Genomic DNA, 15,309 nt, shown 5'->3' with positions numbered 1-15,309 from the left:
GAGCTCCTGCTAAAAGTTTATACTGACTATCTATTTATATGCTAATGAACCTAAAATCTCTTGCATTCTTTTTGTTAAACTATTTTATTAGTGTCATACATTACAAATGCACTGCAAACCTTTAGAGTGACAGAGCCATTCACAGAGAAAGCACCTGAATTTTTTATGTAAATCTGATGTTGGTATCTGATATTAGATTACAAAGAAAAGAGGCAGTTCGTCTACAGTCAGAGCGAACAAGCACTAAGAAATACTAAACCATAAATATTAAAACTGGTAAGAGGATGAACCAAATGTTATTTTGCTATTTCCGGTATCATTATAGGAGAAAATCTTAGCCAAATACTCTAAAGATTTTAATTAAACTTCATTCTTATTTCAAAAAAGGTTAAAACATCTCTTTGGCTGGCACTCTTATGCTTTGGCCCAATGCTGTCCTTTGCATTTCTCTTTGCATAACAAAGAATTCAGATGCCATGGGACCTCAGAGTCACCTACAAAAGGCTGGGCTGGACAATAGCCTTAGATCATTTTTTCATTTCGGAAATTCACTCACACTATTACACATTTTGCAAGAACTCTTAATAGGTACTCAGTCATAAAACTTCAAGAACATAAATTTGGAAAGACAAAACAAAAGTCTATACATTCCTATCATTAGGCAGGAAGAAGCAGACTTTTCTTGCACTATAATCTCTCATACAATAGAAGTGTCATGAACAGTCCTTGACACCTAACAGATGCTTTGAGACTTAATTCCATCTTTCAAAGTGATAAAAATGACTACATTGCAGTCACTTATGCTTCTTATGCTATAAGCAACAGAAATCCATTTAATTTATTTTGCAGATTACAATAATTTATTACAGTCTTCTTCACGTAAGTTATGGTCAGGGAAGGAAACTAGAAGATTTCATTGCCCTTGGTGAACAGCAAGGAAAATGACCATTGTACAACAAAGGCAATTAATCCTTTCTGAAAGTGAATGGCAAATTTTGGTTGAAAATTAAGGTCTTTGAAATAGCCTTAACACCTAGATAGTAATTATTCAAAATTTACCTATTACATTCATTCTGTGAATCTCAAGCAACAACCATATGTGTCCCCTGTATCTCTATCATTTCAGAAGTATAAAATATCAAATACTACATACCTTATGTCAAAAGTTCCCAAGAATGCATCTATATATGCATATTTGTCATTTACCTGTGACAAAACAAATTCTGCATCTACTTCATTACTAAAAACCCCCTGTAACTGAAATAAGATGTCAAATATACCTTACTTCCCACTACTTCCCAACCAATACTGAGAAGTGTGCTCTGCCAGTGTAAAGGCTCATCATGTTAAGACACACTGTGGAATGCACTATCATTCGCGTTAAAAAGATGTGAATTTTTCCCCTCTTTCCCTTCCCTCATAACAACCAGTACACTTGGGCATGCTCGCAAGAACATTTTCAGCTAGTACTGAAGTTAACTGAAGAGAAAAAAAAAACAAAGCACAAAAGGTTCAATACAATTTCAAGTCTGGCTCAGAGCTCATGAGATTGAATTTAATTTTAGAGGAAAATGCAACACTGAGATGAAGACCACTAGGTCTTGCCATGAGGTAAAAATTAGATCATCTGCTCATACATGTGAATTAAAACAGGTGGTAGAGGAAGAAATAAATATCAGCTGTATGAAATCAGATACAAAGAAAAAAAGATTCTACACGTTAAGATAACTGATGATAACATCCAGTAATCGCCTAATTGTTAATGCAGTTCCTCCTTCAACAAAGAGGGGCAACACTGTGCATACAGTTCCTCCATAGAAATACCAGCATGCACAATCTGTTACCTCTGATGACTGCTCTTGTACCTCGTACTGTATGTGCTCACTGGATGTTAGTTCATGAACAGAAGTAGGTAGAAAACAACATGGTTTTAATAATATTTGTCTGTAGTAAAGACTAACAACTTGGCAAGCATATTACCACTAAAGCACTAAGTGTACTTCATCATACTACTACTTTAAATAATTACAAAACTACTCACAAGGATATCATGAAGAAGCTTTTCTTTGCTTAGCAATAAGAGCCAGATACTCACAAAGAAGGGTCTTGGACCAGATCTTTAAGGTTTATCCCACTACGATCCTCGGCAAGGTTCCTGAAGCAACTGTCACTCACTAAAAAAAATAGAAATAAAATTTAAAAAAACCAAAACAAAAACAGAGAAACAAAAGAGGTGGAAATTTAAGAGCAGAACACAGTTCTTTTGGTTAACTAGAAATGCTTTTTGGTGTTGGGAGTAATTTGAACGTTCATATATAAAGTCTGATTTTCAGCGAGGTTTCACCTAATTTCAAGATAAGTCAACGCAATGGAAAGTGATAAACACCGTATCACAGATTACGCAGAAACAATCAGCTTCAGCTGGTGTCCTTACTACCTCTCTACCTGTGGCTTCAGGAAGTCCCAAACACAAACACTGGATGCGCAAGTATACACAGATATCCATACACTTAACAGCAGTCTTTAATCATGCACCAGTCAGTATTCTTTACCTCATCAGAAACAGTGAGAGTTGCTACGTATTTAAGTTAACAGTTGGTCATGGGTTAGCAAAGGTGTTTAATATGAACAATAGCCAAAACAAAAATTTAAGAGCAAAAATTTATTCCAACATCTTATAATTTACTTATAAAGTGCATGTAAAGCAGCTAGTTACTTTCATAATTAAAATTACAACACAGTAAACTTCACAGAAGTTTAAAAGAGCATTGGTGTGCTTTCATTTTCTTTACTACATTAGGAAAAAAAAAAAAACACAACACAATTTAAACCTGAAACTCCAAATCCATTCTCTTGGCTAATTCTCTTAGCACGTGCACCCCATTCCCACAAGAAGGCTAATTTATCTTAAACAACACCACAGTCAATTTGAGAGGAGGAAAAAAGTAGAGGCATTAAGAAATCAGCATCAGTTCAAAGCAATTATAGTTATTTCTGACTACAGCAAACTTTCGAAGGATACAGAGGCTGTGATATCGCAAAATCAGTGTAAGGATCAATTTGCCATAACTAGCAAGGTAATCTGCCAGACAGGAGAGAGTTTATGAAGAAACACATTACTGCTCATCTTCTGACACGGAACACAGTCTCGCATTTGTTGAAAGGGGATGCATTTAAAATCATCTGCAAAGGCAAGTGTTCCTACTTCTTTCCCTCTAAATGCAAGATATTCTTTTTAATTTACATCTATAAGTATTCATGTGCATCGCCAGCATCAAAAAAATGCAAGTCATTCCCAAAATATGTTATTTTCACAGATTACGATACATACTGTGACAGACCTATCTAACACACTGCAAAAATGCAAAATGTTTCTACTAGTACCCCTTGTTGCCAATGCATCTCACAAGCGTGAAGCCTGTTAGTCTGCTGGGAAAGAGAAGTACTGGAAGAAGAGGTCCCAGAAGAAGGGGCTGGGGTAGCTTATGGAACAGGTACTGGCCCCGGCTCTCACACAAAGCCTGACAGCTAATAGTATACAACAACAACAGTATTTGTCAAATGTTGATAATGTTAAGAAATTTACCTCAACACTGTAATATCCAGTTGATATCCTAAGCTTTTCTTACCTGCTGTCTCTGAAAACGATACCTAACAGTTGCTTCTCTAACAACGACACCTAACGATACCTAACACGCGATCACTGAAAGCCAGATGGTATATCACAAGGAGGCTCTTGTCTTTGAGGTAATTGCTAGAGATCTTCAGTTTAAAGAGCAGCTACTTGTCCTAACAAAATCCAGAACTACTGGCTTGTTCCTCCTGGGACAGTTTAATCATTGTCTCTATACTAAACTGAAAGTTAGCTGTACTGAGTTCGGAAGAGCTACCTCTACCTCACCAGGCAATGCTCACCCTGAACACCCTGGGCCTTCAGAAATTTTTCATTTCCATGCCCATCTATTGAACTGAGCCCAAGACCCTTGAATTTACAAAGTCATCAATTTACAAACTCCTGAGTTAAAGGAGTAATTCCAAGATCAGCAGACATGCAAACAACTTACACTCTAGATTTTACAGGAGAAAAAAATCCCAGCTAAATTGATATTTGATAGTTTATATTTGCCTCTTGTCAAGGTTGGCAACAAAAGAGTGAAGAGAACATTTTACTTAATGTCTTTTCATAAATCCTACACTAGTGATGTATTGACATATCTCCTATGCTAACACTATACATCATGTATAAAAATGACCATTGATAATGTTTTTTCACTACTGACAAATCAAACATTTCTTAAGCATTAAATATTTAACCTAAACATTCTATATTTTTTCTGCTGTCTTCTCCAATCACCTCATCGAAATTAATCACAACGATAATTGAGGAAACTATTGTGACTGTTCTAAAACTTTTGAAAATGGAAAATGAAAAATAACAACATAAAATTATCTTATCATTAAAACTAACCATTGTTTGTCTGTATGTAACTCATGAAGTTTATAAATCAAAATGTGTTTGAAATAAATGTTTTAAATGAAAGCCAAGATTTGCCAGAGACCATCTTTGACTTACTTGTCTCAACATAACTCTAATATTAAATATCCTTTTTATGAACGGAGTTGAAAACCGCAAGCCTTCCCTCTCGTTAGCAGAGCTGGACAATACAAGCTTTTGGTAAAAAGACTAACTTAACAACATTGAGATATCTACAAACATTGAAAAAGCTATCAACTTGTCTCTCAATTTTCATTTGATTGTAGGAGACTCGAACACTGGGAAGCTGCAAATTTGCAAGCAAACCTCTTAGGTTACTGTTCTAGCCAGATTCAGAAAACTTAGATGCCTCAGATAAATCTGAAAAATTTCAAACCCAGTTTTAACAACCAGGAATGCCAACAGTTTAGTTAATATTCACCAAAATCAAATTTCTGAAAACTAACATTTGACTACAATTGCCAATTAAATTACTAGCATTGATAGCAGCAAGAGAGCTTCCAGTGAGAGGAAATAATTCAGTGGAATGGGCTGGAATAAGACCTCTTACAGGAAAACTTTGTCATACTTTACTGACCTGCATACAAGCACAGCCACACTCCCTCACACCCTTGCAAACTCTAGCACAAGAAAGAAAACAAACGTTCAGCAGTAAAGATGGGGTGGAAGCAATCAAGCAGAGTAGGTAGTACATTCCTCATGGCTTAGAACGCTGTAAATCAACACTGCATGTATTTTAAAAAATGGTATATTCTGATTGAAATGCAAGCTATTTTTTTCAAACAGGACATAGGGTGAAACTGTGTTTGATGGTACCACAGAAAGATCAGGATGATCAATGGTGCTTTAAGGTTTGAGGGAAGAAATGGCAGAAGAAGATTTTGCACCACAGCCACTAGTTGTACTACACATACAAAGGCCATGCCTAACTTCTTATCTTTAAAGCAGAACCAAGGGAGACTTTTGTATAGGACACCTGTATGAACACACTCCCCATGCAGGATTTTATTGTCTTGTTTCAAAATTTAATTTTTTTTTTAAAACCCCCAAATTTATAAAAGCAAGTATTTTAAACAGTGTTGAGAGCATGGTTTATGAAGAGATACAAAATTGTTAGCCGCTCCCCTCTATGTTTACAATAAGTGGCTGAGCCTCTGATCTGTATTACACCCCCCACATATACTTCCTTATAGACAAGGAGAACCACAAAAAAAAACCGCTCCCTAAAACACATTTGCTCCATGAAGTATTGTACATACAAGGACAGTCTATAAGGTATTAAAAATATTTTTTAAGAAACTAAATACTGGCACAAACATCACTGGCAAAGACCGAACCCACTCCTACCACAGAAACACATAATCTGAAAAACATCACACTAAGGAGAAATCGATGAAACAGTTTGGCTTCCAAGCGAGCTGTTACATGTATTAAAAGTGAAGAGGTTTTAGCAATAGCTCCAATTCTCTCAACATTCTTCCTACTTTCAGCTCCTGGTTTCTACTACTGACATTCTGCTTCTGATCCCCATCCAGTCTTAGGCCTAGGAAGTAACAGAGAAGGGAAGCCAGTGAGGGAATATAGTTCTCACTTGTTAACTACACAGCATACAAAATTCCTTATGAAAAGGTTAAAACCAGCATTCACACTCTAATGTGCAAACATCCAGTTTACAATGGTTGTGAAGCCTCCCCACTTGGCATTTGTGAACTTCTAGATCTGTCCATATGATGTTTTTTTCCTTTGCTTTAACAGAGTTTTAAATGAGACCAAACTGAAGGAAAATGGATTATTAGCCTGTTGATTTCCAAGATGAGAAGCAGAAGTTGTTCAACTCTGAAGGTAAACTAATATTTTCTTCGAGTAGATGCAAGATATAATCTGTTGTGAACTTTACCCTCTTTTTATAAAAATTTTTTTAAAGGTCCTACAACTTGAAAACAATGTAGCCCTTTAAAACTGTCAATCTCTTATCCCACACAGTGTATTCCCAGTAAACTGAAGCCCTCTTTAGATCAAAGCACTTCCTACTCTACAGCTGTTAATGGTCATTTTTATATCATATGCTTTAGAAAAAAATGCAATCATGACCCTCAAAAAATGAAGGGCTATATATAGTTCGGTAAAGAAAAACAAATAATAATGTTTACCTCCCCAGTATCAAAATACACAATTTCAGAAAACTGTGAACTAGTACTACCTGCCAGATTTCCCTCTTGGTTCTCAGAATTCAGAACTGCTTTTAGACTAGTTGTGGTTACCTGTTCATAAAAGCCACCCTGACAACAAAAATGCTACACTCAAAAAGATAGTCATTGATAACTGTGATGCATTATTGGTTCAAAAAAATACATGGACTACTACAACATCGATCAGAATGCGCTAAAGTATTAAGGTACCAATTTCTTACATTTTTGTCTTGTAGTGAGATAACATGTCCTAAGATCAGTTCTTTTTCTCAGAACTTCTTCATCTGTCTGTAGTATTTCTGGTTCACTTTCCATAGCAGATCTCTCTTCCTTATCCCTCTTTTTATAGGATCATTTATATGTTTAGGTTTTTATACCAGACTCATTCAGCAGCTGATAAATACAAAAAATATTTAATACACTTGGGATGTTCTGTCAAGGACTGGTCTGGCACAGCATTGTGTTCTAGTCTGGTTTTGCTTGCAGTAAAGTGTTATTCTCATTTCAGATTCAGGTAGTTCTGTTCCATGCACTGCATTCAAATGTAGCAGGATTCAAGTATTTTGGTTTTATAGGCCCAACCTTATACACACTGCAGCAAGCACCTACTTTTACCTATTTTAATTGCGCATATTGTTGACTTAAAAAACACTGCTGAGGAAGCTTAGGTTTTAGGATATAAGAAAGTAACAGAATTTTTTCCTCAGATCTCAAAACATCTCTCTTCAAAAGCCTATTGTTCTGCAGACACAGAATACCTGTCCTATAGGCATACTTTAGGGAAGGCAAAGGAATGGCATAGTATCAGAAAGTTAAGACTGATTCTCTTACTATTAAAATGGTTTTAAGGTGTTTTGCCTGTCCCATGAACAGCAACATCAGAGATAAATATCCTGCCTCTTTTCTCTGCTACTGCTGTATTTTTCAAGCGACTGTATGTCAACCAGAAAACATACATAAAACATAAATCTTGTAGCACCTTCACCAGATATATGCCAGAAGACAGCAAATTAGTTATAAGAGAAGCACTTATACTATTTGCATATCTGCACACAAATCTCTCTGACGTATTTGCAGAATAAAATGAACTACTAGTCCGCATGCAAATTGCAAATGTTTCTAACTGCTAAGAAAGTATGTCATTTGTGACTACCAGAAATAACACAGGCTAGTTTCCTAAGAACTTGTCATCTTTGTTGCCTAAATGCCGTTCGCTATTGCCATAATAAATTGAGAATCCCTTTGAAACCAACACAAGGAAGAGAGCTAAAGCTAATACAAAAGCATGCATGTGAAAGCATTGGTCGATACCAATCTGTCTTCTCTTCAGTGGGGGTAATAATCTGAGTCCCCTCTTCGCCTGGCTGCTAATTTTAACTTAATTTATAGATAACAGTATCCTTAAAAATCCTCCTTTTGTTACACTGCAGTTACTCTTCTGTTATCCCATTATCACTATTTTTTCATGAGTGGGTTAAACAGGTTTAAAAGGGGGAACCTGAAAGACCAATGGAAAGACTGAAATATGACATTGTCTATCTTTTGATCACGTAAACCTTGTTTTCCCATGGCAGTTAATCTAAAAGCCATTTTCAAAATTGCAAGGTATCAATACACCCCAAATTTCAAGTTTTCTTCCCTTGTCATTTCTATTTTAAACTTCATTCTTCTGAAAATGAACATAGGAGAAGGAAATCACGACAACACTTTCAGTTTTAACTCACAACTATTTAACAAGAAAACTAGTTGCAGCACCTTAACGCAGGTACTAATAGGGAGGTTGTGCAGTATCTGGGCAAACATGTCACAATGGAAAAAAAAAATTAAAATTGAGTTAAAGCATGGTGGTATTTACAAGACACAAATAAACAGCACTCAAAAGATTTGCTTAGGTGTGAGCATGGTCAAGAGACAGAAAACATACCACCCCACCTTCACATATTCTGACCTGAGAGCTATGCAAAAAAAAAAAAAAGAAAAAGGTAACAAAACATTTTATTTAAATGGAGCATTAAAAGATCTAAAATAGCCACATGAAGAAAGGAGTCTCTCTTTTATATGGATTGTATTTTTTCTTTAAGTATAAAATGAATTAAATTAGTGAAAAATATTACTAACAAGTTAAAAAGATTGTGCTGGTGAAATTAAGACGTACAGGATATGCAGTATCAGAGATGGTTAATACTCTTCACATAAGTCAAATTATTTTTTTGCCCCATGAGAACAAAGAATTGCATTCCAAGAATAAGCTGGACCTTTTTAAGTCTGTGCTGTATCCTTTCCATTTACATAACCACTTAATTTCTACTGCCAAAGAACATATCATGAACAGCAACAGTTCCAGAAAAGTTAAAGTAGCCGAGAAGGTCCTGATCACATCGCTGTTTGAGCTCATTTTCCCTTTTATCTTTAAAAAGTTTGTCATCAGAAATACAGAGGCCGAGGTGCAAGAGTTTGGAACAAGTTACAGAAGGTATGCACTGGTGGGAATTTTTATTGTAAGTAGTAATGTGAAAATATGATAGAAAAACAAAGGAAGACAAAGGCTGCTTCTGCAAGCAGTCAGCTGAAGCCTGCAGGTCAAAGAAAGCACACTATTGAGATTAACCTGTTTGAAGTAAAAGAGCAAACCAGTAACTTCAACTTAATAAAATTTATTTTCATTGGGCATTCAGAACTAGTTGTAGTATCAAGGCTAGCTGTAGTTTCAATTCATGTATTCATGCAGTTTAATTCACTCCCGAATAAGAGTTCTCAGCAGACAAGTGCAAGAACACATTTATTTTATTCTCATTATTTCAATTCACCAAAATCCCGTAAGTAGCCTCTTTCTCACCCACCCAGCAAAAGTGTTCTTGTGCCTTCTCTGCCATACCAGTAACCACCAGTATTTGTCCCTATTTTCTCTGACCAGGTAAAGGCTGACACAGCAGACTGCAACTTCATAGATTTTGGAGACAGGACTGCAGTGATTAGACTCCCTGTATATATCTGCCCCTCACACCTGATGAATGTTTCTGTCATCTGCTTTGTTTTTCCACACAGTTTTTGTCATATACTAAAATACAGTGAAAGTCTATTTTTTCAAGACAACAGAATTTAACATTCACCTTTAAGAACATCCCGTAGCAAGCGCTTCAAACTATGCTTTACTGGATCTCAGAGCAGAGCAAGTCTTCTTCAGATGAAGTGCTACGAGGTGCCAGAATGGTATCCTTAAAGATTGACAAAGAAATACTACTATAAAAAAAGAAGCTAATCTACTGTGAAAACAGGAGAAGAGAAAGGTTCAGGTGACCTAGTGAAAAATGGGGTGATCGTAAACCAGAAATACAAGTTAGACATCTGAATCTATGACTTTTTCTAGAAAACACAGGGAAGCAGTAATGCCACCTGCAAGCCAGATGCAAAGGGGGCTACTGCAATGATAAAGAAAAGACATCTCAGAGGAGGTGAAAAGAGCTCTCTTGATTAGCTTAGCAAAAAGAAACTATTAGATGGCTGCTGCTCATGTGTTTATATAAATACACCACAAAAACAAACATCAGAGGGAGAAGAGATGAAGAATAACACTGCACGAGAAAAATAACTGTGAGAAAACTATAAGAAATAGAGAGCAATTTTTCCCAGAGCTAGAGGGTTGAAACCCCACAAATGATCTTTCTGTAAGAACAGTGAGGGCAAAGAAAGTGCACAGGCTGGTTCCTGACAGATTTAAGAATAGATTAAATGACACAGGAACTGTTCTCAAAAAAACATGAGGCCGCCTGTGCCACAGTTGCTAATGCTGTAAAATTTATATTAGAGCTTCTCTGAAGGCTGTGGAACTTCTAAACCCCCCAAGGTTTCTCACAGTTTCTAACAGCAATTAAATGAGCCATTTTTCCTGTGTATCCATTAGTCTAGAGGGTTATGCCTTTTTCAAATGATTTATCATTTAAATTTTACAATATTTGTGTGGCCTTAGGCTAAAAATTTTGCACTGGGTTTTAATCTAATATTCTAACAAGCCTGAGTTTCAATTCAATTACACTGTCAGTGTGATCACTGCAGTGATCAGGTGAACTTCAGAAGAAAAACAACAAGCTATTAAAGACATTCAAATCTTTAGAGATGTAGCATTGTCAATACTTCTAATTGTTTGTATCTGATAAAAAAAAATTATTTCCTTAAAGCTATGAATACTAAATGTTTGATGTAATGTTTCCTTTGGACTCTTGTTACTTTTGCTATAAACAAATAATTTTGTGCATTTTTGCTAGGGTTTTTTTCCAACAAATATTTCCAGTAAGAAGTTTTTGTTGTACCTCCCTTTACTGTAAAACTATAAAAAATTCAAGGATGGGAAGGAAATGGATAGAAGGTAAGCACGTATAAGAGAGGGGAAGAGTTAAAACAACAACAAAAAATGTTAAGTACTTTTGAAGAGTAATACCTCCTTTTAGACTTTGAAATTATTAGTTCTACCACAGGCTAGGACAGCTGCAGTTACAGCAGATACAAAGAACCATTCCTTTAAAGGACACTCTCTACAAGCTCTTGATTTTCAGCTTTACTTATTTCGCTAGGGGATGTCTGAGAGGTTTTTTTCCATTAGTCTAAAAGACCAATATTCTTAACCCTAATCCTAGTTTTCTTGTATTTTATTTAGTTCAGGAAAAGAATATGTTTCGTTTCTTAGCTAACAACTTCTGAAACAATTCACAGCATCTTATACAGGCCCTGTTTAACAGCTTACATGGATTCTCGGTTGTAATGCGCACTAATCAAGTCTACAATCAATCTCAGCTAGATGCACTTTTAAATATGATAACGTATGCCTACGCTAGATGCTAACACATTTCACATCTTATCTGCCAGCTTAATTAAGAAACACAAGCATCACAAGAAAAACTATACTCCACTTTCCTAATGCCACTGTCTATCTATAAACACTGCATTTCTTATGTAAACCCCTCCAGTGACCTCCCCACTTCTTCTGTCCCCAAAACACAAATGTCTTATCATGGACCTGTGAGCCCTGGTTTGGATGATCAATTAATGGCAGGATTTCAGACACCACACTACACATTATGGCACGTAGCAACACCTCTCGCATTGCTGCACAGCTAAATAGCATGCAGACCTACTGACACTTAGATAATCTTCCAGCACCAACCCACAGCCCACAGGACCTCAGCGTCCTGTCTTCCCTCTGTTCAGGTCTCGTACAGCCCCAGACACCAGAAATCGGGTAACTTGTCAACCTCAAGGAACCTGAGGTATTTTCTGCATGGTTCAACATAGCCTGCCAAACTCTGTTAAAAGAAACCACCTCAAAAACACATAGTAAAAAAGGACAGGGGGAGAAAAGCTAGTTTGTCTGGTGTTACTCAGGTCATTGTCCAGCACCCGAAATACCTAGAACTCCATCATAGCAGAAGGTGACAACTCCAAACTTGAGAATTCCCCTAGTTATTGTATCCATGGTTTAAGAAGATGCCTTCCCTGAATCCGGACCTACAACTACGCACTGCAGGAATTCCAAGGAAGGACAGTATGAATTTTATATTACAGGAAGGGGCAAGGGAAACAAAGACAGGCACAGAGCTGAAAGAGATCCAGGATCAGACCACAAAGCCAGACGTCTTACTATTTTGGGTTCATCTCCTGAGTTCAAGTGAAAGCAAATAAAGCTCATCTACAGTACTGCACCAGGGGAGTGACACAACCTGAGATTAACAGAAATGAGGAGGAAGCAGAGCCGACAATACTAAATGTGTTAAGGAGTTAATAACACTGCAGCAATTCCAAGTGCAACTGCAACCTGAATTGAGTGTTAACTCATATGCAGCTACAAGATTTCAAAGGCTGAAGGTGTAATCATCCCAAAATAATAAATCCCACAGCTTGTTTAAAAAGTTTTATTTTTACAACCAACTTTCCATTACCAAAAGTAAAAGAATACCTCAAATAATAGAGGAAAAAAAAAAACAAAACAAACCCTCGGCAGACATTTATTACTGAGCATGCAGTGCAACACACCAAATGACACAGCCCGTTTGGCTTCACTGGGTTCAACCCAGGCTACCACACACTGTTTCTCGTAGTTCTTACTTGCCCAGATGCAGCACTGCACATGGACTTATTTAATCTATTTGGCAAGAGCTCAGTTTGAACTCATGAGCCCTGCTAAACCCATAACATAAGGCAAAGATACCACTTAGCACCAGCAGCACCAGCTTGGATACTAGCACTGAGGCACGTATTTTAAATCCTGATGAACCTTCACTGACTTTATACACTCTAATGCCACTATATAAGCTTAGGTTAGGAAACACCGAGAGAGATAACACCTAACTAACTTTACATGGTGCCAACTGGGCCATGGCAGGGTTTATTAGCCCAGATTTGCAGCAGGGTAAAGGCATCTAAAGTACCCTCAAGCTCTTGGAAGAAATATCGTCACATTCACACAAAGCTTATCTAGTCATGCCGTTTCAGAGTTGTGCTGGCTTCCCAGGGCTCCACAACTATCACAAGATGTAGGAAGCTCCGTTTCCTCACGATGGTCTGGAAATGTACCACAGGTCTTTACAGAACACTGAGCTGCCATTCTGGAGCAGGTAAGAGACCCAGCTACATCCATCCCTGAACAACTGTTGATACCAAATCCTACAGAGGAAAAGTGCAGGTTCTAAAAAACATGATTTTCACTATTGTTTACAGTTAGTTTACTTCTGTCTCTGCTGGTGGCAGGGGTGAAGATCTTAGTGAGGCAAATTCCACTTGGATGCCAAAGGAGAGGATATCTGACCAGAAAGCCTGTATTTTATGAAACAAAGAATTCTAAAAGAAACAAAGATTTATTCCTCACCCTCAATCTCTAACTCCAAGAAAATGAGAGATTTTTAACTTTTTCCCAATGTTTCGTTTATTATAACATTACATGTATAAAAAGCACCTATTCTATACAGCTCTGGAGCTGACCATTTTTCACTGAACTGGTATCTAGAACTGACATTGACTCCTTCATCCCATTATTTGTTTCCATGTGCCTGTTCCTAACAGTTATGAATAAACTTTGAAAACGTGAACTCTTGTCACTTCTTCCAACTGGGAGAATCCTGAAAAAGCTTTAAATAGTAGGAACTGTCCATTTATCTCAGTCAGCTGTGAGAAACCTAAAAAAATCAGTTAAAAAGCTAAGTGTTTATAGCTTTACCACCCATCACTCACTCATTCAACTAATTATTAAAATTACAATCTCAAATGATTCCAGAGTACTAGAAGTCATGTTTCATATACCACTCGAAACATATGCTCCACCAAACCTGACATATAAAAAGTAAAAATATGGAGATTAAAAATAGACAAAGAAATTATAATAGGAATAAGCTTTATAATTGTCTACCTTTGTTTATATTTACTTACTGAGTTGCAACGTTCAAGACTCTTCATGGAGTCCTGATTGCCAGTCCTTGACTTCAGTTGCTGATTATGGGGTGAAAACATAAGGGTTATTTCAGTTTACTGTCCATTCACTTTCTGGAATCTCGCTATGCTCTTGCAGTCAGATATTTTAAAACAACAATTTCAAGAGACAAATCATGAATTGCATAAAAAATATTTTATTAGTTTAAAATTTGGTTACTTTAATTGCAGGTCTTCAGCCCAATGCGTGAGACAGTAATTGTACAGCCTTGTACAACCCTTATCTGACAGGAGCCCAGAGAGCTCTAGTCAAATGTTTCTTCCTATGAATGTTCCTCCATGCTTTTAAGCACGTTCACTCTTAACTTTCTATTTGTATTTTATTCTTTTTGAGCTACTGTATTTTAGCCATGCTCAAAATTGCATTCCTTATTAGTTAGAATGAAATTAGAATCACTAATGTGGTAAGTAGCCTAGATTATGTCTCCTGTTTGTTTTAGCTACCTAAACGCGATTTTTGTCATAATCATGTTGCTCATTTACCTAACTTATTTTGTCTCCTTTTAGAGACTTGCAGTCATTTCTATTCCTAAACACCTTTGCAATGTACAAATGTTGTCATCTTACTGCTGTCCCTGTTTGTGTAAAATGAATAAATACAACATCGTTTTTCCCCCTCTCCTCTGGAGATAATCTTGTCATGCTGATATTTGACTGCTTACTCTTAACCATTAGGTGCCTCTCTTGATCCATTCCAATTCTTTAACAATATTTAACTCCAAGCCTACAGCAAGCAACAAAACGGGAGAAGTCTTTAAAGCCTATATAGCCTGTCATCTCTCATACGTTTGCTTATATAGGCAATGAATCAAATCAATCAATCAGCTGTCAGAACCGTACCAAGACATTCTGGCATCTGCAGGAGAATGACTACCCATATGAATACATGCTCCTCTCCACTTAAATGTCTTGCAGCTCAAAAGAAACCCAGCAGTCACCACATTTGTATCATGGCAATGTGGAGCATCCTGCCAAGGGTTCCCCCTCACCAGCTTCTGCCCTACGCACCCAGCCAACGCCCTGGAAATGAGACAAACAGAGGAGCAGAATAATATTGGGAGGTTCTCATTGACAGAGCCTGCAGAGACAATATTCCCTGGCAATCACAGACCCCTCCTGCCTGACTTACTGGGTTTGGTGTCTCTGACTGCT

At 37.0% G+C, this 15,309-nt stretch overlaps 1 protein-coding gene across 8 annotated transcripts in view; it reads right to left on the bottom strand.

The window, feature by feature from the left end:
• The window catches only part of GPHN (gephyrin), a 299,636-nt gene that overhangs the window by 202,807 nt on the left and 81,520 nt on the right, over positions 1-15,309 (bottom strand). For all 8 annotated transcript variants that reach the window (XM_054200605.1, XM_054200607.1, XM_054200606.1 and 5 more), the window contains exon 2: positions 2,096-2,174. In XM_054200605.1, coding sequence (XP_054056580.1) covers positions 2,096-2,174 — 79 coding nt within the window. The remainder of the gene's footprint in view (positions 1-2,095; positions 2,175-15,309) is intronic.

The sequence above is a fragment of the Rissa tridactyla genome, chromosome 4, assembly GCF_028500815.1.
Source record: "Rissa tridactyla isolate bRisTri1 chromosome 4, bRisTri1.patW.cur.20221130, whole genome shotgun sequence".
NCBI lineage: Eukaryota > Metazoa > Chordata > Aves > Charadriiformes > Laridae > Rissa > Rissa tridactyla.
Note: the sequence above shows the minus strand (reverse complement) of the source record. Positions and strands in the feature narration are given on the sequence as shown.